At 41.5% G+C, this 25,812-nt stretch overlaps 1 protein-coding gene across 2 annotated transcripts in view; it reads right to left on the minus strand.

The window, feature by feature from the left end:
* LOC126032082 (solute carrier family 12 member 6) overlaps positions 1-25,812 on the minus strand; it is a 155,595-nt gene that overhangs the window by 82,575 nt on the left and 47,208 nt on the right. Inside the window, exons 3-8 of one of the 2 annotated variants that reach the window (XM_049789788.1) lie at positions 14,929-15,023; positions 12,520-12,651; positions 9,672-9,818; positions 6,124-6,178; positions 3,666-3,796; positions 1,624-1,865 (exon numbers count right to left, since the gene is read on the minus strand). In XM_049789788.1, coding sequence (XP_049645745.1) covers positions 1,624-1,865; positions 3,666-3,796; positions 6,124-6,178; positions 9,672-9,818; positions 12,520-12,651; positions 14,929-15,023 — 802 coding nt within the window. Of the gene's footprint in view, positions 1-1,623; positions 1,866-3,665; positions 3,797-6,123; positions 6,179-9,671; positions 9,819-12,519; positions 12,652-14,928; positions 15,024-25,812 lie in introns of those variants that run through there. The other variant, XM_049789787.1, reaches the window with a different exon arrangement.

Consider the following 25,812-nt stretch of genomic DNA (forward strand, 5'->3'; position numbering starts at 1 on the left):
GGAAACTAGCTTTTATTGACTCTAATGTCTACAGAGATTACAAATACTGTATGTCTAATTTGTAAATGTTTTTGATAAAAGTTAGGGAAACTAAGTGTTTGTCCCAGGTCATGAAGTGGTGTATGGGAGGTGGTAGTGATATAATTTAAATGAAAAGCACTATCTGAGATGTTCTGTTGACCTACTCCAAAATTTCTAGGTTATTAATTAGTTGTTTGGGCTAAAAGATTGCAGAATCCTTTTTCACTACTTACAAAAAAATTTATTTATTTATTTTTTGGGTCACACTCGGCAGCACTCAGGGGTTCCTCCTGGCTCTACACTCAGAAATTGCTCCTGGCACACTCAGGGGACCCTCAGGGATGCCAGGATTCGAACCACCAACCTTCTGCATGAAAGGCAAACACCATATTCCATGCCATCTCTCCGGCTCACAAAAAAATTTCGTTTCCTTTTTCTTGGCCTTGTGTTTATAACAACCTTCTTTAAAATGTTATGCTAGTGGGCCAGAGTGGTAATACAGAGGGTAGGACTTGCTTTTCTTGCCCTGCTATGAATTAACATTGGGGCAAGTCATTTAATGTTTATGAAGTTACCTTTTTTAATCTTGAAAAAAATTTGTTTAATGTAATCAGATTAAGTCAATAGAGTTGATAAGTATGATCTCTGGGAAAATCCACATGACTTTTCAATTTTTTTTTTTTTTTTTTGATTTTTGGGTCACACCCGGCGGTGCTCAGGGGTTCCTCCTGGCTCCATACACAGAAATCGCTCCTGGCAGATTCAGGGGACCATATGGGATGCCAGGATTTGAATCAATGACCTTCTGCATGAAAGGCAAATGCGTTACCTCCATGCTATCTCTCCGGCCCAGTCTTTTCAATTTTTATAAAAGGATTACAAACAATAGTGAAGCATCAGATATTTGTTGGTACTAATCAAAGAAGGGAAAGCAGCTGAGCCTATAAGTCACTTTGCCTTACAAATCTATTACAACTTCAGGAAATACACTTTAAGATACTATACTACTTATATAAAATAATGAATATAATTAAACAAATGATGTGGTATTTATTTCCCCTTAAGATTAGAAAGTCAGGGGGCCGGAGCTATAATACAGTAGATTGGGCACTTAATTACATCTTGGTCCTCTCCCCAGAACCACATATGGTCCCCTGAGCACACAAGTAATAATTCCTGATTGCAGAATCAGGAGTAAGCCCTGAGTACTGTCAGTCATGGGCCCCCAAAATAAATAAAAACAGACTAGAAAGTCAATAATACTACTACCAGCAGAATAAAAACCTAATTCACTAAAAATAGTAAGTACTAAGTTGACTAGATTTGGTGGGAGTGACTGGGCTATAAGCAGTGGTGCTCAGGAGTAATTCTGGTGGTACTTAGGAATATGTAAAACCAAAGACTGAACCAGTACAATCCACGTGCATGACAAGACCCTTATCTTCTGTGCCAACTCTCCAGAGCTGATTTTATTAATTCTGGGAAACCGCCTGCCTAGATGCTAACTAGGCTTTCATCTAGGAGGAAAATCCTATCTATATATTCTGTGAAGCTGTGATTTGAGATAATCACATTTTAATGATAGTTAAGAAAGACACGTACGGGAAGTGTGGAGGGGCAAAAGAAGACTTGATGGCTCCAGCATAGATGGCCAAGATGGAAACAATAACACAGGCCAGGAAAAGTGAAGCAAACTTGTTCACATAGCGCACGCCAATGAATACCACCAATACCATGAGAACCAAGAACGCTGTGCCATAGACACGCATATTATTTAGCATGGCTGCTGATTCTTTGAGTGCATCATCGCTACGGAAGATTGCAGCGCGAGGGACAATATATACCTATTAAGTAAAAGAAATAGAAAATGACATCAAAGGTGTATTAAGTTTGTAGTTGCCTTTAAACACACACAAATGTTAAGTTAAAAAAAATTAATGGAGGGGCCAGAGTGAAGCACAGATGGTAAGGCATTCTGCCTTGCACTCAGCCAAACTGAGTTTGATCCCTGGCATCCATATGGTCCCCTAGCACTGCCAAGAGTAATTCCTGACTGCACAGCCAGCAGTATCCTCTGAGCACTGCCAAGTGAGGCCCAAAAAATCAAAACAAAACAAAAATTAATGGAGACTTTGCCTAAATGCATTTTGGATTTCTATTGCCCACAGAAGTGTATTATCAAAAATTTTAAAAGACTACATGCTATGAGGCTGGAGCAATAGCACAGCAGAGGGGATTTGTGCATTTGTCTTGCAAGTGGTTGACCCAGGTTCAATCTCCAGTATCCATATGATCCTCCATATGGTCAGGAGTGATTTCTGAGCACAGAGCCAGAAGTAATTCCAGAGTGTTGATGGCTTTTGTAGCCCCCAAACAAAACAAAAACCGGGCCCGGAGAGATAGCACAGCGGCGTTTGCCTTGCAAGCAGCCGATCCAGGACCAAAGGTGGTTGGTTCAAATCCCGGTGTCCCATGTGGTCCCCCGTGCCTGCCAGGAGCTATTTCTGAGCAGACAGCCAGGAGTAACCCCTGAGCAATGCCGGGTGTGGCCCAAAAACAAAAACAAAAACAAAAAAACCAACAAAAGACTGCATGCTATTATAAATACCTACATTTCCAAATAAAGAAAACAAGTAATTTATTATTTACCCAAAGGGTCATATTCAGTAATTAGGATGATAGCATGAGTCTTTCCTATGTTTGTTATTACTACTTAGAATAGTAAAAGTATCTGATATAGGGGCTGGAGCAATAGCAGGGCGGTTAGGGCTTTGTCTCGTATGTGTTCAACCCAGGTTTTAATCCCTGGCACCACATATCACCGCCCACCACTCCTGCCAGGAGTAGTTCCTGAGCATAGAGACAGATTAAGCTCTAAACATCACTAGGTGTGGCCCCCAAAAGAATAATAACAAAAATCCCACCCCATAAAACCCTTAGTTAATCAGAAGAAATTTTTATTTATTTGAGATAAAAATATAAAATATATACTTTACTGGAACAGATCAATAAATAGTATTGTGGGCTCTTGCCTCATCTGTAACTGACTGAGGTACAATCCCTGAGCCCTCCAGAAATCACATCTGAGTGCAGACCCAGGAGTAAATTCTGAACACAGATAGGTGTGGCCCAAAGTACTCCCCCCACTCCCCAAAAAGAACTTACTTTTTATTTATTTATTTTTTTTTTTGTGTGGTTTTTGGGTCACACCCGGCAGCGCTCAGGGGTTCCTCCTGGCTCCATGCTCAGAAATTGCTCCTGCAAGGCACGGGGACCATCTGGGTCGCCGGGATTCGAACCAATGACCTTCTACATGAAAGGCAAACGCCTTACCTCCATGCTATCTCTCCAGCCCCAGAACTTTACTTTTTCTCTATTCAAGTTCAAGTCTTGCGTATGAGGCTAACTTATCTGTCAAGGAGCTTTGGTGGTGGCAAGTGGGAGGAAGACAAAAGCTAAAAAATTCTAGGCAGGCAAAAGATACCACCAGGTTTTCCCCTCATATTCACATTAAATGTCTAAAAGGCAGATAAAATTCAACCACTTAATTGCTTTTTAGTTGACCTCTCAGAAACTTTAATATCAAAAAAATAAACAAAAACATGTATTTTTAATTGTATGGACAATAATTAAGCAATACTTACCAGAAAAATTTCAATGGCACCAAGAATATACATGGCTGCTGCGAAAGTGGTACCAAGATAAAAGCAGAGGCCAACAGCCCCACCAAACTCTGGACCCAGAGCTCGGGAAATCATAAAGTATGAGCCCCCAGCTAAAAGACAAATTGGATGGTAAACAGGTTAATGAAAGTAGATTACTAAGAGGAATTTAAACAAATCTTGAATAATAATAAGAAATTTTTATGTCTTTTGTTAACTCTAAATAAAAATACATATAGTTAGTGAGAAGTAAAATTTGAAACCTTTGATACAGATACTACATATATTCCATGCTCCACATGAAACAATTTGTCGGCAATAATTGAAAGAGACATGACAATCCAAATACTACACTTGAACCAAAATAAGCTAAGACACCATTACTCATAATAACCAAAACAAGAATCAATTTAAATGCCCCTAACAGATGACTGGGTAAAAAGAAGCCATGTGGGGCTGGAGAGATAGTATGGAGGTAAAGCGTTTTGCCTTGCATGGAGAAGGTCATTGGTTCGAATCCCGGCATCCCATATGGTCCCCCGAGCCTGCCAGGAGCGATTTCTGAGCATGGAGCCAGGAGTAACCCGTAACCCGAGTGCTGCCAGGTGTGACCCAAAAACCAAAAAAAAAAAAGAAGCCATGGTATATAAACTCAATGAAATACTACTGTGCTATAGAAAAGATGATGGAAAGAATCTTCTGGGTTTTGGGTCACATTCAGCAATGCTCAGGGCTAACTTGTGTACTCAGAGATCATTCCTGCTGGGTTCTGGGGACCATAAATGGTGCTGGGGATCAGACCCATGTTGGCCATGTGCAAAGCAAGAACTCTAACCACTGTACTATCACTCTGGCTCCTAAAAAGTATTTTTTGGGACAAAATGGTGTTTTGGGGGTTGCTCTTTGTTTCTTGTTTGTTTTTGTGCTAATCTAGCAGTTGGTCTATGTTCAGAAGTTGCCACTACCACAGACAAGGTGCTGTCAAGGACTGAATCTGGTACTTGCACATGCATAACATGCACTTAATTCACTGAGCTACTGCTCTGGCCCAGAATGAACGAATTATGTTAGTTGCATATGTCAGGGTATTTTAATAAATCACATTTTTCCATGTACATGTAGAATCTAAATAACTAAAGCAAATGAGTTGGCCAGAAAAAAACCATCACCAAAACAAACTAACAAATAGGCTTCGTGAGAACAGTAGTTACTTGGAAGGAAAAAAAATGGGAGAAATGAACTGCTGCTGGTGAGAAGGCACAGGAATTTTGGTGATGGAAATGGGAAAATTAAGTATAGTAATATAAAGTACTAAAATTTCTTTCTTTTTTTTTTGGTGGTGGTGCTCAATGATTATTCCTGGCTCTGCACTCAGAAATCACTCCTGGCAGGCTCAGGGGACCATATGGGATGCTGAGAATTGAACCCGGATCCATCCTGGGTCAGTTGTATGTAAGGCAAATGCTCTCCTGCTGTGCTATCACTACAGCCCCAAACTACTGAAATTTCATAATACTATAAACCAATGATAAATCAACAAATTAATTTTTTTAAAAAACACTGAAAAGGGAGCAGGAGCGGTGGCACAAGCAATAGGGTATCTGCCTTGCATGCACTAGCTTAGGGCGAACCGTGATTTGATCCCCAGGCATATGGTCCCCCAAGCCAGGAGCGATTTCTGAGCGCACAGCCAGAAATAACCCCTGAGCATCATCGGGTTTTGGGTGGCCCAAAAACCAAAACCAAACAAACAAAAAACTAAAAATGGGGCCCGGAGAGATAGCACAGCGGCGTTTGCCTTGCAAGCAGCCGATCCAGGACCAAAGGTGGTTGGTTCAAATCCCGGTGTCCCATATGGTCCCCCGTGCCTGCCAGGAGCTATTTCTGAGCAGACAGCCAGGAGCAACCCCTGAGCACCGCCGGGAGTGGCCCAAAAACAAAAACAAAAACAAAAACAAAAAAAAACTAAAAATGTCAGTGTCTGGAGCAACAGTACAGTGAGTTAATTTACCTTGCACACTGCCAATCTGGTTTGATCCCCAGCAGCCAATATGGTCCACCCAGAGTACCACCAGGAATAATTCTTGAGTGGAGAACTAGGAATAACTCCTGAACATGGGCCCTCAAACCAACTAAACAAAAAATGCTAAAAATGTGATATAAATTAAAGCCTCTTAGTTTAAAACAGTTTTGATAGAAAGAACCCTAACGTCAAACAGCATTAGTGTTTGTGGCAAACAGACTAAATAGAATTCTATTTCTTGGGAGTTTATACCAGATTTATAGCATTAACACAAAATTACTGAAACTCAACTACAAACATTTTTGTAACCACAATACTTAAATAAAACATTAATTAAAAATTTAAAAAATAAAAGAGCAAAAAAAGAAACGCAATCAATCCCTGACTATCCCTAAAATCTAATCTTCCCCTACTAACCTGGCACAACTCCATTAGTGGCAATGGCACTCATGGAGATAGCAGTCAGCAATGTCTGTTAAAAAAAAAAAAAGCATATTATTACTATATAAAGGTAACATTTTTTACTACTACTTCATCTGTGGACCTCATTCCCCTTATCAAACATTTAACTCTCTAATGCAGGGAGTTTATCATTCTACTCAGTAATGTAGAAGACCATCACACCAATTACCCCTATTGAGTATTCTGTCATATTCCCCACAAATAATCTATAGTTCAGTGCTATTAAGAATCACTGATCTCAGGGCCGGTGAGGTGGCACTAGCCAAGGAAGGACCGCGTCCCATATGGTCCCCCCAAGCCAGGGGGCGATTTCTGAGCACTTAGCCAGGAGTAACCCCTGAGCATCAAATGGGTGTGCCCCCCCCAAAAAAAAAAAACAAGAATCACTGATCTCATCCTGCATGTTTTTGGGTGGGGTGGGGGCGGGGCATTACACCCAGTAATGTTCAGAGGTTACTCCTGGCTCTGTGCTCAGAAATAGCTCCTGGCTTGGGGAACCATATGGGACACCAGTGATCAAACCCAGATACCTTCCTGGATCAATCCGCGTGCAAGGCAAATGCCCTGCTGCTGTGCTCTCGCTCCAGCCTTCATCCTGCATGTTTTAAGTAACTTAGAAAATTTTAAGTTGATTGAGAACTAGATAGAATAACAATAACAATATTCAATTAGAAAAAGAAATCGTTGTAATTTCTGAGCTCTTAAGTTTTTAGAAATACAATGTGGAGGGCCCGGAGAGATAGCACAGCGGCATTTGCCTTGCAAGCAGCCGATCCAGGACCAAAGGTGGTTGGTTCGAATCCCGGTGTCCCATATGGTCCCCCCATGCCTGCCAGGAGCTATTTCTGAGCAGACAGCCAGGAGTAACCCCTGAGCAACGCCGGGTGTGACCCCCCCCCAAAAAAAAAATACGATGTGGAAGAGGACTGGAGTGAATCAAGGAACCTGATAGAGGGGCCGGAGAGATAGCATGGAGGTAAGGCGTTTGCCTTTCATGCAGGAGGTCATCGGTTCGAATCCTGGCGCCCCCATATGGTCCCCTGTGCCTGCCAGGAGCAATTTCTGAGCCTGGAGCCAGGAATAACCCCTGAGCACTGCGGGTGTGACCCAAAACAAAAAAAAAAGGAAACCTGATAGAGCCAGTGACATATTAATCACCAGGAGGTCTCTTAAACTGTTCTATAAGTCAGTGAAAGGTCAAGACTACAGTAGTGATCGTGGAAATTTAAAGAAAGGGCTAAGATATTGCAGAAAAAAATGTGACTAGCTTTGGTAGCCAATCAATTAGATGTAAGAAATCGGGGGCCGGGCGGTGGCACAAGAGGTAAAGTGCCTGCCTTGCCTGCGCTAGCCTTGGATGGACCACAGTTCGATCCCCCGGCGTCCCATATGGTCCCCCAAGCCAGGGAGCAACTTCTGAGCGCATAGCCAGGAGTAACCCCTGAGCGTTACGGGTGTGGCCCCAAAAAAAAAAAAAAAAAAAGAGAATCCAAGGAGTCAAGTATGGTCCCCCTCCAGTTTCCAAACAAGACCAAAGTGGGGCTGGAGTGGTGGAGCAGGCCGTAGATAGGGCGTTCGCCTTGGCACGCACTAAATAGAACAGACCGCGGTTGATCCCTGACATTTCATATGGTCCTCCAAGCAAGGAGCAATTTCTGAGTGCACAGCTAGAGTGATTGCAGAGTATCATTGGGTGTGGCCTCAAAACCAAAAAATAAAAAACAAACAAAAAAGGGGTAAATTAATTTTAAATTATGATTTCTAAACTATGTTTATGTTCTTTCTATTCAGTTAAATATAAATGCTTATTTGTGAGGATATAATAGTGGTAGTGACAAAAGATCTGTGGACAGTTAATAAAATAAAATTTTTTTTTTTTTTTTTTTTTTTTTTTTTGGTTTTTGGGCCACACCCGGTGACGCTCAGGGGTTACTCCTGGCTATGCGCTCAGAAGTCGCTCCTGGCTTGGGGGACCATATGGGACGCCGGGGGATCGAACCGCGGTCCGTCTCCTAGGCTAGCGCAGGTAAGGCAGGCACCTTACCTCGAGCGCCACCGCCCGGCCCCATAAAATAAAATTTTAACAATAATTAGTTCATAGTAAAATTGTGAGTTTGCTGAAATACATGGGAAAAAGTTTAAAGGATTAGAAATGTTTTAGTATTGAGGGGGAAAAACATGTATGAAACAAACTAAATTTCTTTCTTTCTTTTTTTATTTTGGGGGGGGGGCTACACCTGGTGATGCTCAGAGGTTACTTCTGGCTCTGAGCTCAGAAATCGGTCCTAGCTTGGGGGACCATATGGGACGCCGGGGGATCAAACCGCTGTCCATCCTAGGTTAGCGTGTGCAAGGCAAATGCCCTATCGCTTGCACCACCGCTGTGGCCCCAAATTTCTTTTTATTTAATTTAGTCATTGTGAAATTACAAACTTGCTCATGATTGGGTTTTAGGTATTCAATATGAAACACTTAAATTTTTGAAAAAGAGGCAATGAAACTTAAAAAAAAAACATTTAGCACTACACTCCATTCTGTTTTTCAATAATATACTGGAGCAATAGTCCAACACATCACATTTTCCTTTTTCTTTTGGTTTCTGGGTCACACATGGTAGCGCTTCAGTTGTTCTTCCTGGCTCTGTGCTTAGAAATCACTCCTTGCAGGCTGGGGGGACCATATGAAACACTGGGTATGGAATCTGGGTTGGCTGCAAGCAAGGCAACACCCTACCAAATTGTGCTATCACTCTGGCCCCTACATCACATATTCTGCCGTAGATCTGGTTCTATGAAGTTCCAATTTGTTTTTTGAGGCCTTTTTTGAGGGGGTCTCACACACAGCTATGCACTCACAAATTACTCAGGGGGCCATAAAGGATCCTGGAGACTGAATCTGGGTTGGCTGCATGCAAAGCAAATGCTCTACTTACTGACTACTGCTCCAGCCTCAGTTCCAGTGATCTGTATTCTGAATTTTTTCAAGGTGTTTTCTTTGGTGGGGTGCAGGTCAGACCATACAGTGCTCAGGGCTATTCTAGGTTTGATACTTGGGAATCACTGTCAGTAGTGCTGGAGGAACCAGGCAGTGGTGAGAATTGAACCCAAGTTTCCTGTTTACAAATCATACACTACAGTCCACTGAGCCTTTTCTCCTATATCTTCTAATTCTTGAAGTTCTCCTTTATAATTTCCAGTACAGTATCTTATAGAAACAATTAATAATTGACCAGAAGTACTTTCTGTTATTATTGTTTTGGGGGTCACAACTAGCATGTTCAGAATACCGCATAGTGCTGAGAAGAATTTGGGCCTCTGCATGCAGAGCCTGTTAAATAATCTCTAGCACTGAAATTCTTTCAATTTTAGTATCAAAAAAATCTTTCCTGTTGTGATGAGTCTTCCCCAAGTACTTCTGGTTTTGTTCCTAAAAAAGTCAAATGCATATACTCTTCAGCCCTTGTGATTTTCCAGATAATTTCCAGGAACTATCTAAGGACTTACACAACAGCAGCAGATAAGGACAATTGCAAAGGCTTGAAGAACTCCAGCTGTGCCCACCACCCATGTAAGGCGTAGAAAAAGGATCACTCCAAAAATGTTTTGTAGACATGGTAGATAGACACCCATGAAAGTGCCCATTTGTGGACTCTAAAAAAGAACGTTAACAAAAGAATTAATACAACAAGAAATGATTTTAATTGAAAACTTGCTCTCCTGCTGACCAAATTAATCTTAAAATAGAGTAAGCATAAACAATTTCAATTTTATTTTAAAAAAATTTTTAGACACTGATTTACAAAGCTATTAATAACAGGGTTACAGGCATACAATGCTTCCACCTCTAATCCTACCACCCCATGACCGCATCCCTCCCTCAATGGTTTCAGGTTAGCTCCATTTCCAAACTAAGCTATGCAATTATTATTATTTTATTATTATTATTATTATTTTTGGCTTTCAGGCTATACCCGGCAGTGCTCACAGGTTACTCCTAGGTCTGTACTCAGAAATTACTCTCTGGCAGGCTTGGGGGACCATATGGGATGCTTGGGGGACCATATGGCCAACCCAGATTGGCCGTGCGCAAGGCAAACCACCTTGCCAGCTGTGCTATCACTCTGGCCCCTACACAATTTCTTTACTTTTTGGTTTGTGGGCCACACCTGGGGCAGTGCTCAGGGGAAACTCCTGGCTTTGTGCTCAGAAATCACTCCTGCTAGGCTCAGAAGACCACATAGGATGCCAGGGTTCGAACCCAGGTCAGCTGTATGCCAGGGAAATGGCCTACTCATTGTGCTCTTGCCCCAGCTCTACTACACAATTTATAAAAGAAGCACATATAAAATATCACAGATGTCTAACATAGCATTATCTTTTATTATGCCTAAGGCTATACATACATTCTTATTGTATGGGTTCCTACAACACATTTCCCAACCAACATTTGACCACAAATAAACTTTTTTTTTTTTTTTTTTTTTTTTTTTTTTTTTGTGGTTTTTGGGTCACACCCGGCAGTGCTCAGGGGTTATTCCTGGCTTCACACTCAGAAATTGCTCCTGGCAGGCACGGGGGACCATATGGGACGCCGGGATTCGAACTGATGACCTCCTGCATGAAAGGCAAACACCTTACCTCCATGCTATCTCTCCGGCCCCATAAACTTTTAACTATACCCTCACACATAATTAAAAATTCTTCATAACAGCTGGTAAATATAATTGTCAAGATGGATCTCTGAGGGCTGTTTTACTCCTAAAATATCAAAAAGTTAAAGTGTAGTACTGTTCATATTTGCCTTTTGAGAAAAACGGATATTTGGTCTTTAAAAAACCCAACTTCACAATAAACATATGGCACCAGCAGATGGATATGATCTTCATTCTCCCTGGAATGCTCTTCTCTCAGTTATTACATGTCTTACTTCCTCACATTGTTTAGGTCTCTACTCAAATACCAGCCTGTCAAAGGAATTCCCAACCAATTTATCTAAAAGAACAATCCTGTCTGGAGGAAAGGAGAGGGGATAGGAGAGAAAGGAAGGAGAGAATATAAAAAGAAGGGGAAGGGTTGAAGAAAATTTTATTTTATTTTGGGGCCACACCTGGCAGTACTCAACATTTATTCCTTGTTCTGTGCTCAGGGGTCACTCCTGGCAAGGGATCATCTGGGGACCAAAATCAGATTAGCCATGTGCAAGGCCAAGTGTCCTATCTGCTATAATATCACTCTGGCCTTGGGGGTTTATTTTGCTTGTTTGGGGGCTACACCCAGTGGTGCTCGGGGGTTATTCCTGTCTCTGCACTCAGGAATTACTCCTGGCAGCGTTCAGGGGACCATTTGAGATGCCAGAGATTGAACCCAGTTTAGCCAAGTATAAGGCAAGTATCCTACTTGACCCACTATATGCTATTGCTCCAGCCCTCTTGCTTTTTTTAATTAAAGCACTTATAAGCACATAAGCATTTATAACACCTTTTTTTGTTTTGTTTTGTTTTTGGGCCACACCTGGCGGTGCTCAGGGGTTACTCCTGGCTGTCTGCTCAGAAATAGCTCCTGGCAGGCACGGGGGGATCATATGGGACACCTGGATTCGAACCAACCATCTTTGGTCTTAGATCGGCTGCTTGCAAGGCAAACACCGCTGTGCTATCTCTCCGGGCCCCATTTATAACACCTAATGTGCTATTATTTTTTTATTTTTTTGGTTTTTCTTGGATCACACCCAACATCGTTCGGGGGTTACTCCTGGCTCTATGCTCAGAAATCGCTCCTGGCAGGCTCGAGGGACCATATGGGATGATGGGGTTCGAACCACCGTCCTTCTGCATGCAAGGCAAACACACTACCTCCATGCTATTTCTCCAGTCCTACTATTATTTTTTTAAACAATTAAAAAAAATTGTATGAGTCCCCACAAATTTCCCTACAAACTGCCCCTCCACACTAGAATTTAGATGGCATGACATTTCTGTTGGTGCCATGACTTACCACCCAGGCTGAGACTATGCATGTATCAAGCATTCAATAAACTTTTGAGCACTGAGTGAAGCTCTGCATATTCCTCCACTATTAGAGAAAAGGCAGTGTACCAATCCTAAGGCCTCAAGTAGGCATAGCACAAGCTCTATCACTGAGCAACATCCCTAGTCTGTTTCGGTTTTTGAGTTATATCCAGCAGTGTTCAGGGCTTACTCCTGGCTCTGTGCTCAGGAATCACTCCTGGTGGGGCTTGGGGGGATCTTATGGAGTGCTGGGACTCAAATTCGGGTTGGCTGTGTGCCTTTCTTCTATACTATCTTTTTTGGCATACGACTTTATTTTTATTATTCTAAGTCTAAGATCTTACCTTAGTGGGTTTCTTTTTCCCTTCAGTGATGTTTTCTGCCTCTTCATGTTCCTTTGCTCCTTGGGTCAGATTAGTATAATTAGCCATCCTATTGAGTAGAGAAGACACCTTTGGCCTGGTGTCCATTTCTTCCTATAAAGACAGAAATACAGAAGATCTGAATGAGAATACATGGAAAATAAGCATCAAGATGACAAATCTACCAGAAAATGCAAAGTAAATAAGGTACACTTGAATAAGAAAACTGTTAATGAAACTATTTCCTTCCAATATGAAAACATCACACATAATCATAGCTACATAAATGCTTAAGGAATTCTTGAATTGAAAGGTCTCCATTCTTTGCAATAATTTAAACTCTATAGTAAGACCAAAATCATACTGACTCCTACAGATAGCCATAATTTCTTAAGAGATACTGATATGATTTATTTTCTTTCATTATCAGGGTCTAAATCCAGGGCCTCCAACACATAAGGCAAGTTCTTTGTTGCTGGGCTACACCAATGCCAATCCCACAACATAATCTTGTTTAGACTATAGTCTCCCTTTTTTTAGGCTACTACCATCTACCAATGAGTATATATGTTATTTATAGCACAGTAAGCCAAGATAGGTCAATGAAAAAAAACTGTGACTTTTCTGATCTGAAGATTTTTCCTTAAAGGAAGCTGATAGAAAATATATATATATTTTTTTTTTTGGGGGGGCCATACCCGGCGGTGCTCAGGGGTTACTCCTGGCTGTCTGCTCAGAAATAGCTCCTGGCAGGCACGGGGGACCCTATGGGACACCGGGATTTGAACCAACCACCTTTGGTCCTGGATCGGCTGCTTGCAAGGCAAACACCGCTGTGCTATCTCTCCGGGCCCAGAAAATGTAATTTTAAAAGAAGCATGTAGTGGGGAGGCAGAGAAATATGTTTATTTTGCAAGGGGCTGGCTCTGGGTTCCATCCCTGGAACTACACATACATAGCTCCCTGGGCCCAGCCAGGAGTGATCCCTAAGCACTGCTAGGTATGACTGGAAAAAAACACTCTAAATAAGTAAATAAACAAACAGGCACATTGACTGAAGCTGCACTGGCATTGTAACCCAAAGCTAGATAAAGGCAACGCAGGCTTATATCAGTAAGAAGGCTAAAGATCCCTTCAATTCCATGCTGCCTTAGACAAGACAGCTATCTTTTTGGGGTTGGTTATGTTTCTCAGGGATCATTCCTGGCAGTACTCAGGGATCAATCTCGGGTAGGCAAGTGCCTCTTAAATCTGGACCAGGTTTTAATCTAGCAAGCTGTTTCCAATACTGATTTTTGTTGGGTACTTTAAGATAATTTTCTTAAACATACTGTTGAAAAATATTCTACTTTAGCAGAATAACACCATAGTAAACATTCTAAATCCAATTGATCTAGAGTAAATTCTTCTTATGCCCATGATGTTAACATTACTCCTGTTATCTTAATTTTTTTACTTAATGACTATTCTTTAACAGCAAAAAATGACATTATATAGACTAAAGTAAATCAAGTCATAACCACCATTGAATTTTTTAACAATGTCATTAAATACTGTTACTAAAGAGCTGCAATAATTTAAAAGTGAATGGGATAGAGATCAGCTGTCCTAAATGAGGGAGGAAGTGCCACACCTGGTGGTACTCTGGGCTTACTCCTGGCTCTTCGCTCAGTGATCAGTTCTAGAGAGCTTGGGAGAACCATGAGATGCTAGGTAGTGAACCCAGGTCAGGCTACAGGAAAACACTCTGCCCATTGTCATATTCACTCTAAGAGAATAGTTGTCTCGAAACCTATGTTCTTAAAGTCTTTTCCTAAGGTTTTTTTTTTTTTTATTAAGTTTCAGTCATACAATGTTCCAACACCCATTCCCTTTCAGTATACACTTGCTGCTGCCAATGTTCCCAGTTTCCCTCCTGCCAACCCCATTCTCTAGCCTGCAACTATGGCAAGTACCCCGCACTCCTTTTTCTCTTAGGCACTGTAGTTTGCAATACTGTTACTGAAAGGGTACCATACTTATCACTTTACGAAAATTTCAGCACTCAGTTCTTGTCCACAGTGATCATTTCCAACTATTATTGTCTTAATAGTCCCTTCTCTGTCCTAATGGCATTCACCTCCCCTCTTTGTGGCAGGCTTCCTACCAGGGATTGTTCTCCTGGTTCTGTTTCTATTGTCTTTGGATATTATATTATGGATACTTTTTTAATTCCAAAAATAAGTGCTACCATTCATTCTATGTCTGTCCCTCTCCCTCTGACTCATTTCTTTCAGCATAATACTCTCCATGTCTAAAAAATTTCATGACTTAAATTTTTCATAAGTATTTTATGGTGTAGCTGTACCAGTTTATTCCTAAAATCTTTGCCCTAATTTTTCAAAGTATTACCTCAAATAGTGCCAAGTTTTTATCAAAATATTCATCTCCTTCTTCATAATTGGAATTATTGAGATAAGCATTCCGAGCTTTCTTATGCCCATCATCTGGAATAAAAAGTAAAAGTTATTTTTTTCCCACAGAAATGGAAGAAACATCAGCACCAGGTAACTAACTGTATGCTCTTTGTATTAACAGAACTCAGTTCTGTTATTCAAATTCTTGAGTTTGGAGATTGGAGTGGAGGGAAGGAACTACACTTATAGTGCTCAACAATCACTCCTGGAAAAACAATGCGGTGGTACAAATCAAACCAGAGTCAGAGGCACACAAAGCAAGCAAATTAACTCCTCATTCTCTGACTCCTTCATATATATAAAGAACTAGGGAGCAAAAAACAAGGTTTTACTATTGCAGAAATAAAGATTTTACCATTTATAAATATAAAAAAGTCCTATTTTTGTGAGAAAAAAAAAGAAAATGTTTATATTCAAATTTTAATCCAAGAATGGTAAAATTCAGGGCCGGAGAGACAGCATGGAGGTAATGCGTTTGCCTTTCATGCAGAAGGTCGGTGGTTCGAATCCCAGCATCCCATATGGTCCCCTGTGCCTGCCAGGGGCGATTTTTGAGCATAGAGCCAGAAATAACCCCTGAGCACTGCCAGGTGTGACCCAAAAACAAAACAAAACAAGAATGGTAAAATTCAACCAGTACTATACAGAACAAAATGTATCTCCAAGAAGTAAACACAGGTCATTCTTTTTCTTAATAGTACTAAGGTACTAAGAACTCTGAAACTCTTAGGATTTCAGCTTACAGAGACTACTCTTAAAAATGACCTAAATCTAATATTAAAGACTTCCCTAAGTATTCACTTTGTATATAGTACTGTACTGTATACATGATCATTTTATATACCACTGCTGCTATAAAAAATAGAAAATCAGATCCTGGGGCCGGAGTGATAACAGAGTGGTAGGGCATTTGCCTTGCAAGCAGCCAATCCAGGATACATGGTGGTTCGAATCCCGGCATCCCATATGGTCCCCAGAGCCTGTTAGGATCGACTTCTGAGTGCAGAGCCAGGAATAACTCCTGAGCACCGGCAGGTGTGACCCAAAATAAAACAAAGAAAATCAGATCCTAAATGGAGGCATTTTGTTGGGCTTAGCCCATACTGAATGATCTATTTGTAATTTCAAACTGCTCCAAAATCATACTCATAAATCAACAGATCTGGAGTTTCTTTATTAGTAACAGTGAGGCAATCTGTATGACATACCCTTAAGTTCCTTTGAAGAAATTTGGCTTTACTTGGCCTATTTTGCTAACAACCTTCTCACCCTCTAACTATAAAGAGTCTTCATTTTGTGCAAGTGATGGATGAAACACTGCCTGCTCTTAGACCAGAGAGATAATACAGAGACAGGGCACTTGGCTTGCATGTGGCTGATCAAATGACCATGGAAATCCCTTAAGGTCCCTTGAGCTCACCACAAAGTGTGATGCCCAAGAGCAAAGTCAGAAGTAATACCTGAGTACTGCTGGCTGTGGTCTCAAAACCAAAAGAGGAAAAAAAGAAAAAGAAAGAAAACACTGCTTAATCCACAGATCATTTACTAAAGCCAGATATTCCTAAATTGGTAACTTTGGGGACGGAGTGTAGTTTGGGAAAAGACAAGTGCTGATAGTGAGTTGTTCCTGGTTCTGCACTCAGAGATCATTTTCCTAGCAATACTCATCTACTGCCAGGGATCAAACAGGGCTGACTGCATGCAAAGCAAATGCTTTAATTCCTGTACTATCCATCTCTCCAGACCCTGAATTAAAAAGTGTTCTTATAACTTAAATCACTGTGAGCTGCTGAATTAAAAAACTGTTCATAGTTCAGTTTTAGTCTTATAATGAATAGTTTGGTGTTTTTTTTTTTTTTTTTTTTCTTTTTTGGCCACACCCAGCGTTGCTCAGGGGTTACTCCTGGCTGTCTGCTCAGAAATAGCTCCTGGCAGGCACGGGGGACCATATGGGACACCGGGATTCGAACCAACCACCTTTGGTCCTGGATCGGCTGCTTGCAAGGCAAACGCGGCTGTGCTATCTCTCCAGGCCAAATAAATAGTTTTTTAAAACACTGTTGATAGGGGCTGGAGCAATAGTGTAGTAGGAAGGGCATTGATCTACCTTGCATGTGGCCAACCAAGTTCAATCCCTGGCATCTCATGTGATCCTCCAGGCCCTGGCAGGAGTGATCCCTGAGAGCAGAACCAGGAGTAAGCCCTGACTCAGCACAATGGGTGGTGGCCCAATCCCTTGTCTCCATCCAAAACAAACAAACCACAGTTGATAATTGTAGCAAAAAAAATCTGCCTCCAGGGGCCGGAAAGATAGCATGGAGGTAGAGCATTTGCCTTGCATGCAGAAGGTCGGTGGTTCGAATCTCAGCATCTCATATGGTCCCCCGAACCTGCCAGGAGTGACTTCTGAGCGTAGAGCCAGCAGTAACCCCTGAGCGCTTCCAGGTGTGACCCAAAAACTAAAATAAATAAATAAAATCTGCCTTCATATCTGTCCAATTATTTTGGGGATGGGGACCATCCCCCACCTGGTCATTCTAGGGGTCACTTCTGGCTCTGTGCTCAGAAATTACTCCTGGTAGGCTTAGGGAACCACATGAAATATCAGGGATCGAACTGAGGTTGGCTACATGAAAGGCCTAACCACTGTACTATGGCTCTGGCCACTCTGTTCAATCTTTTAAACTGAATTTAAACCATTCAACCAAGTATTATTTTGCACAAGCTCTTTGCCACTTTCGTTGTATTTTTTGTTTGTTCTGGGCCACACCAAGTGATGCTCAAGTCTATTCCCGGTTGTATACTTGGGGATCATTACTGGCAAGGACAACAGGAGATGCCAAGGAACTCAAAAGTCAGCCACATGCAAGGTAAATGCCCTATCTGCTGTACTACTACTCTGGCCCAATTATTACGTTAAAAAATCTGATGGACCATATTTAAAGAAAAATAAAAGGGGCCTGAGAAATAAGTGGTACGATACAATGCCTACCAGATGTGAGTTTTGAGTCTGATCTCAGTAGCAGTACCACATGGTCCCCTGAGCATCATCAGGCACAGTCTTGATGTCCCTGTGTAGCAGGTCTAAGAAACACTTTGGGTAACAACAATCAGGCTCACACCTCCAGCCTAATGAGTACTGTTGGGGGTGATCATTAAAAAAAAAAAAACATGGATGGGGGAGTGACTTGGTTTTACAAAACAGTTTCAACATTTTCCTATTTTTTTCTTTAAAGTTTTTGGGTCACACCTGGCGGCACTCAGGGGTTACTCCTAGCTCTGTGCTCAGAAGTTGCTCCTGGCAGGCTGGGGGTCCATATGGATGCCGGGATTCCAACCACCATCCGTCCTGTGTTCCTGTTTGTGTGCAAGGCAAATGCCCTACCTCTATCTCTCCAGCCCCTCCGTTAGTACTTTATTGTGTAGAAGTTACATAATTACAGTGGTCTGGCAGGAGATGAAGATTTTAAATTACATAACTGTCATAAGAACTAAGATTTTGCTGGCAGCTGTAATCACACCCACAATACATATTTACCATGTTCAAAACTGGACCAGCCTCTGGTAGACTGAGGTGAGATATAAATCGAGTGTAACACAGGCCAGCAGAAAAGCTCATCTGGAGATGAGAGAACAGGACTTCCCCCACACCTTGTTGAAGGCACGTCTGCTGCCTCCAACACCCACAATCACTGTTTTCCCAATGGCCCTGCCTCATTTCTTGATTATTATTATTATTATTATTATTATTATTATTATTTGGCTTTTGGGTCACACCTGGCAGTGCTCAGGGGATTACTCCTGGCTCTTTACGCTCAGAAACCGCTCCTGGCAGGCTTGGGGACCATATGGGACACTGGGATTCGAACCAATGATGTGAGTCAAATTGCCCTATCAATGTTATCTCTCCAGCCCCCCTGCCTCATTTCTGACCCCTGACTTCCTTCAGAGACACCTAATCTGACCAAACTTTAGGTATAGCGTTTTCTGTGCTGATACTACCAGGGCTTTTTTGGAGCGAAGGTGGGGCATCCTCCTTCCACATCTTCTTCCTTCTTCCAGGAGCCACCACAGCAGACATAGATACATGCCTCTAAAATTTTTAGTATCAGGAATAGTGCTGTGAATCTCTGGACAACTTCATTTGTTTAATGCTGTCATCCTTAAAGGAATAAATCTATTTAACAGAATGAACAGCTAACAACAAGCTTATTAAATTTTTTGCCATTTTAGGCCCGGAGAAGATAGCACAGCATTTGGCCTTGCAAGCAGCCCGATCCAGGACCAAAGGTGGTTGGTTCGAATCCCGGTGTCCCATATGGTCCCCCGTGCCTGCCAGGAGATATTTCTGAGCAGCCAGGGGTAACCCCTGAGCACCGCCGGGTGTGGCCCAAAAACCAAAAAAAAAAAATAAATTTTTTCCCATTTTATTAATGACTTTGTTAGAGATACAATAATTTTCACAAATGTGTTTGCCACTGTTCTTTTCCTTTTTTAAAAAAACTTTCTTCTCTTCCTTATTATTTTTCTTTTATCCATAACACTGCTTTCACTTATCTAGAAAAAATGTATTATGGTCAACTATGTGATTAACTTCCTTTGAAATTAATGTAAAAATTCAAAGTTTTAAAAATGTTTTTAAAGAGGCTGGAGAGATAGCACAGTGGTAGGATGTTTGCCTTGCACACAGCAGACCCAGGACGAATGGTGGTTGGAATCCCAGCATCCTATATGGTCTCCGAGTTTGCCAGGAGCGACTCTTGAGTGGAGCTAGGATTAACCCCTGAGCACCACCGTATAGCCAAAAACCCTCTTCCCCAAAACAAAACAAAAGCCCTGCCAGCATGATACTGGAATAAAGACAGCCCCTCAGATCAATGAAATAATCTTAAATATCCTGAGACAAAAACTTGAGTATATGAGCAATTAATATTTGAGGGGCTGGAGCAGTGGCACGGTGAGGTAAGGCATCTTGCCTTGCCAGTGCTAGCTAGCCTAGGATGAACCAAAGTTCGATCCCCCAGAGTTCCATAAGGTCCGTCAAGCCATTGCTAAGATAACCCCTGAGTGTCACCAGGTGTGACCAAACAAAACAAAACAAAAAATTGATAAATGGTCAAGAACTAAGAAGTGGAACAAGAAAAGCCTCTTCAATAATGGTGTTTGCATAATTGGTCATCTACATGCCAATAAAAGAACTTGGACCTATTTATTTATTTACTTATTTATTTATTTATTTTTTGGTTTTAGGGTCACACCTGGCAGTGCTCAGGGGTTCCTCCTGGCTCTTCGCTCAGAAACTGCTCAGGGGACCATACGGGATGCTGGGATTTGAACCACTGTCCTACTGCATGCGAGGCAAATACGCTATCCATGCTATTTCTCTGGCCCCATTGGACTGATTTTTTAATACCTTGCACAAAAGTTTCATCTAACTAGATTGAAGATATTAACAATAGACCTGAAACTATAAGGCACATACAGAAAATCATAGGCAGAATGCATGACACTGAAGCTAAAGGCACCTTCAAGGATGAAAAACCACTAACCAAGCAAAGCTATGCAAATGAGAAGCTCCTGTACCTCAGAAGACATGGTGACCAGGATACAAAGACTGCCCACAAATTGGGAGAAATTATTCACCTAATATCCATCTGATAAGGGGTTAATATCTGAGATATGTAAGGCATGGGTAGAACTTAACATCTAACTCCATCCAAAAAATGGGGAGAAGATATGAACAGAAACTTCCTTGAAGTAGTAATAAAACAAAATAGCATGGTAATCATACCCACGATAGGAAGGCTGGCTACAAATTAAAAGGAGAGTGCATTAGGGTAGAATAGAGATCACTAATTGACCGTAATAGCTGGAACAATCACCTTGGACAAGAAATCTGGGGTGCAGAATGGAGCTAAAGTGATATACAGTGATAGTGATACTACTCAGTAACAATATTGCAAACTACAGTATATAAAAGGAAATAAAAGGAAGACAGAAGAAAAATGTCTGCGACAGGCAGGATGATGGGAAAACTGAGGACATGTTGGTGGGAAATGTACACTTGTGAAAAGGATTTGTGTTGACATTTTCTGAGTGAAACCTTAAACATGAATGACTCTGTAACTGTAAAAAACAAGCAAAAACGCACAAATACTTCATATACAAGAAATAAACAGTAATCAAAAATTGAAGATTAGGATTGGGAAGATAGTTAAAAGATGCATGGGGCCGGGCGTGGCGCTAGAGGTAAGGTGCGTGCCTTGCCAGCGCTAGCCTTGGATGGACCCGCGGTTCGATCCCCCAGTGTCCCATATGGTCCCCCAAGCCAGGAGCGACTTCTGAGCGCATAGCCAGGAGTAACCCCTGAGCATCACTGGGTGTGGCCCAAAAACCAAAAAAAAAAACCAAAAAAAAAAAAAAAAGATGCAGAATGTACCTAATATATGTTTTTGCTTTTTTATTCTGTGTGGTTTTTGGGTCACACCCGGCAGTGCTCAGGGGATACTCCTGGCTCCATGCTCAGAAATTGCTCCTGGCAGGCACAGAGGACCATATGGGACACCGGGATTCGAACTGATGACCTTCTGCACAAAAGGCAAACGCCTTACCTCCATGCTATCTCTCTGGCCCCATACCTCATATATATGAGGTTGAGCTCTACTCTTAGTACTACCTGGCCTCTAAGCATCACCAGGTGTAGTCTCAGTGGCCCTTTGATGACCCCTGTGTCATTCTGGGTGTTACTGTGCTATCCCCCAAGCACTACCATATCCAAGGCCCACCTGCTAGAGCACTACTGGATTGGCCCTTATTAAAACAACTACATATTTATTTTTAAAATATATTTAAACACCATGATTACAAACATGTTTGTAGTTGGGTTTCAGTTATTAAAAATGAACACCCTCCTTCACCAGTGCCAACTACATGTTTAAGAGAATTAACCCACTAGCAAAAGCCCCAAGGTTGAATGGGATTATCCCCTAGGGAAAAAATATTTAGGTTTTAGGGGGACTGGAGCAATAGTACAGTGTGGTAAGCCATTTGCCTCAGATACAGCTGACTGACCTGGATCCGTTATCTCCAACACCCTATGTGGTTCCCTGGGCCCCACTAGGAGTGATCCCGCAACACCGAAAAGTGTTGCCCTAAAACAAACAACAGCGGACGTGGCAGAATTTATTCTATATTTTAAGGGTGTTTGCTGATAAGTTATTAAAATACCCCAGCTTATCTTCATGTAACTAATTATATATTGACATGCTTGCTAAAAGAGGACCTGACCTCCTCTGGATGAGGACATGTTGCCTTCAATAAATGTGCTTTGAATAAAATAAGTAAAAAGCAAAAGAATGACTAGATTACGTCAAAGCAGCCAAACTAAGGTTTAAATAAGCACAAAAGATGAAATGCAATGGGTTATTTATGCAAATAAGTGAAACATTTAAAATAACACTTAAAACATGTTAAAAAGTGAGTCACCTTTGCAGAGTTCCTAAGGAAACAATATAAATCTGTGAAAAGTAAAAAAAGAAAAGAATCAAGCAATTATCTTGCTTTTCCTTACCAAACATACTTAGGGAAAACCAAGTAGTGAGACAAATGTTTCATTATCAAAGTGTTTTAGCTATTAATACGACATTAATGATAATTATGTCTCATCAACTTGTAAACTCTAATGATATAATGAATCATCAATGTGGCTAAAACCATTAGCTGAAAAACTGAAGTGGAACTTTTACATTATTGGATCATGGAAATTTAACATCAGAAATAGAATTTAGGGGCCGGGTGGGTGGCGCTAAAGGTAAGGTGCCTGCCTTGCCTGCGCTAGCCTTGGACGGGACCGCGGTTCGATCCCCCGGTGTCCCATAATGGTCCCCCAAGCCAGGAGCAACTTCTGAGCACATAGCCAGGAGTAACCCCCTGAGCATTACCGGGTTGTGGCCCAAAAATCAAAAAAAAAAAAAAAAAAGAAATAGGAATTTAGAGATAATATACATACCTAATGCAAAATTTAAAGGTTTAACCAATGATGTATCTTATCAAAATAAAAGAAATTCGATTGAAGTCTTTTTTTAGTTGTTTGGGCATAGTGACCAGTGCTTACTCCTGGCTCTGTGCTCAGGAATCACTCCTGATGGGAGACCAGAGGATCATATTTGGTATCAAAGATTGAATAACATGTTGGTGTTATGCAAGGCGTTGCCAGTCTCTTCAGCCCTTTTCATGAAAATAATTTAGTATTAACTTCATATGATGTGTAGGGTACTTTCCCTACACAAGTTTAGGAGAAAGAGAACTGGATAAGGCAGACAGAGATCCCTGTTTTCATTGTTATATACACTGAACTCAGAAAATGAGCAATTTAAAACAAGTGTGAGTTCAAACAAGGAAATGCACTGAACATGAAAAGATTATGATGGGGAATGGGAGAACAGCTTCGAATAAGACCTCTGGTATGCTGATAAGACTTGGAGACAATGGGGCCCGGGCGGGTGGCGCTGGAGGTAAGGTGCCTGCCTTACCTGCGCTAGCCTAGGAGACGGACCGCGGTTCGATCCCCCGGCGTCCCATATGGTCCCCAAGCCAGGAGCGACTTCTGAGCGGCATAGCCAGGAGTAACCCCTGAGCGTTACCAGGGGTGTGGCCCAAAAAAAAAAAAAAAAAAAAAAATTGAAAAAAAAAAAAAAAAAAATTAAAAAAAAAAAAAAAAAAAGGACATTGGAGGACAAACAACTATTTTTCAGTATTTCCAACTTCACTGGTGTTAATACAACTGGAAAATTTTAAACTTTTTTTTTTGTTTTTGGGTTACACCCAGCCACACTTAGGGTCACTCCTAGCTCTGTGCTTAGAAATTGCTTCTGGCAGGCTCGGGAGAGTATACTGGATGCCGGGATTTGAACTGGTGTCCATCCTGTGTTGGATGCGTGCAAGGCAAACACCTAATGCTGTGCTATTGCTCTGGCCCTTAAACTTCTTTTTTCATTTTGTTTTGTTTGGGGGCCATACCCAAGCAGTGCTCAGGGGTTACTCCTGGCTCTGCATGCAGAAATTGCTCCTGGCAGGCCCAGGGGACCATATGGAATGCCAGGAATCAAACCCAGGTCCTGTCCTAGGTCAGCTGCGTGGAATGCCTACCGCTGTGCAATCTCTTTGGCTCCCAAATTTTAAACTTCTGATGTGATACCACAGAACATAGTTTTTTGGGAACAGATATAAGCATGCATAAAGTTGGCTCTCAAAAGAAATAAGATGACGGGCCCAGAGAGATAGCACAGCGGCGTTTGCCTTGCAAGCAGCCAATCCAGGACCAAAGGTGGTTGGTTCGAATCCCGGTGTCCCATATGGTCCCCCGTGCCTGCCAGGAGCTATTTCTGAGCAGACAGCCAGGAGTAACCCCTGAGCACTGCTGGGTGTGGCCCAAAATCCAAAAAAAAAAAAAAAAAAAAAAAAAAAATAAGATGACTATAAGTATATCCTTGTCATAAGATGGCCAAGAAAAGTCTCATTTCTGTAAAGAGCAGAACAATTTGAAAAAGACATGAAAGCTGAAATAACCCTCAGAGTCACAAACAAGATTAAAAAAATATGGCTAAAGTACAGGAAGAACTCTCCATTCTAGGAAACTAGATAACAGTACATACATACATAATTTGGAATCGGGAGATAGTACAAAGGTTAATTAAGGCACTTGTCTTGCAAGAGCTGACCGTGGTTTGATCTGACATAGCCTATGTTCTCCCAACAATGACAGGAATGATCCTGAGCAGATTCAGAAGTAAATCCTGAGCAGAGTCAGATATGGCAAGAAAAAAAAGAAAAAAAAAAAAAAAAAAAGAATTTGTGAGAACTCCTTTATCCACCTGACCTCTAGTAAATAACATTATTTGTGGGGCAGTGGGACAAAATGTAGAGTTTTCTTAAGGGGATTTAATAGTGGGGAAAAACAATACTAATTAGATTCAGTATGACAGAATTATTCAAATACTAATATTATTATTTATTATTGTTTTGTTTTGTTGATCATACCTAGCAGCGCTCAGGGGTTACTCCTGGCTCTATGCTCAGAAATCGATCCTGGCAGGCTCGGGGGATCATATGGGATGCTGGGATTTGAACCGCACGCAGTCTTTCTGCAAGGCAAACGCTCTACCTCCATGCTATCTCTCCAGCCCCAAATATCAATATTATTAAAAATTGCTAAAAAAAAAAAAGGGGGGGGTGGGGAAAATTGCTATATGCACTTTAAATTCAGACATAGGTAAGACAACAACTAATAAAAACAGAGACAAAAAGGGCCAGAGAGATAGCTTTATTAATTACAGAAGAAGATCATGTGATATTCTTTGGGCCACACCCAATGGTATCTCCTTGGTGGACACTGCAGTACTGGGGATAGAATCTGAGGCTCCTGCATGCAGAGCTAGGCTCTTGAACTATCTTCCCCCAGTCCCAAATAAATTTATTTATTTAGCTTTTCTGGGCAACACCTGGTAATGCTCAGAGCTTACTTGGGGATATAAGTAGTGCTGTGGATCAAACCAGGGTTGACCATGTGTAAGGCAAGTGCCCTATCTGCTGTACTATTGCTCTGGTTTCAGATACTTATTTATTTTTGGTTTTTGGGTCACACCCAGCAGTGCTCAGGGGTTACTCCTGACTCTGTGCTCAGAAATCACTCCTGGCAGGCATAGGGGGCCATATGGGATGCTGGGATTCAAACCACCGTCTGTCCCAGATAGGCTGTGTGCAAGGCAAACACTCTATCACCGTGCTATCTCTCCGGCTCTAATAAACTTACTTTATTAAA

This window comes from Suncus etruscus, chromosome 16, assembly GCF_024139225.1.
Source record: "Suncus etruscus isolate mSunEtr1 chromosome 16, mSunEtr1.pri.cur, whole genome shotgun sequence".
Lineage (NCBI taxonomy): Eukaryota > Metazoa > Chordata > Mammalia > Eulipotyphla > Soricidae > Suncus > Suncus etruscus.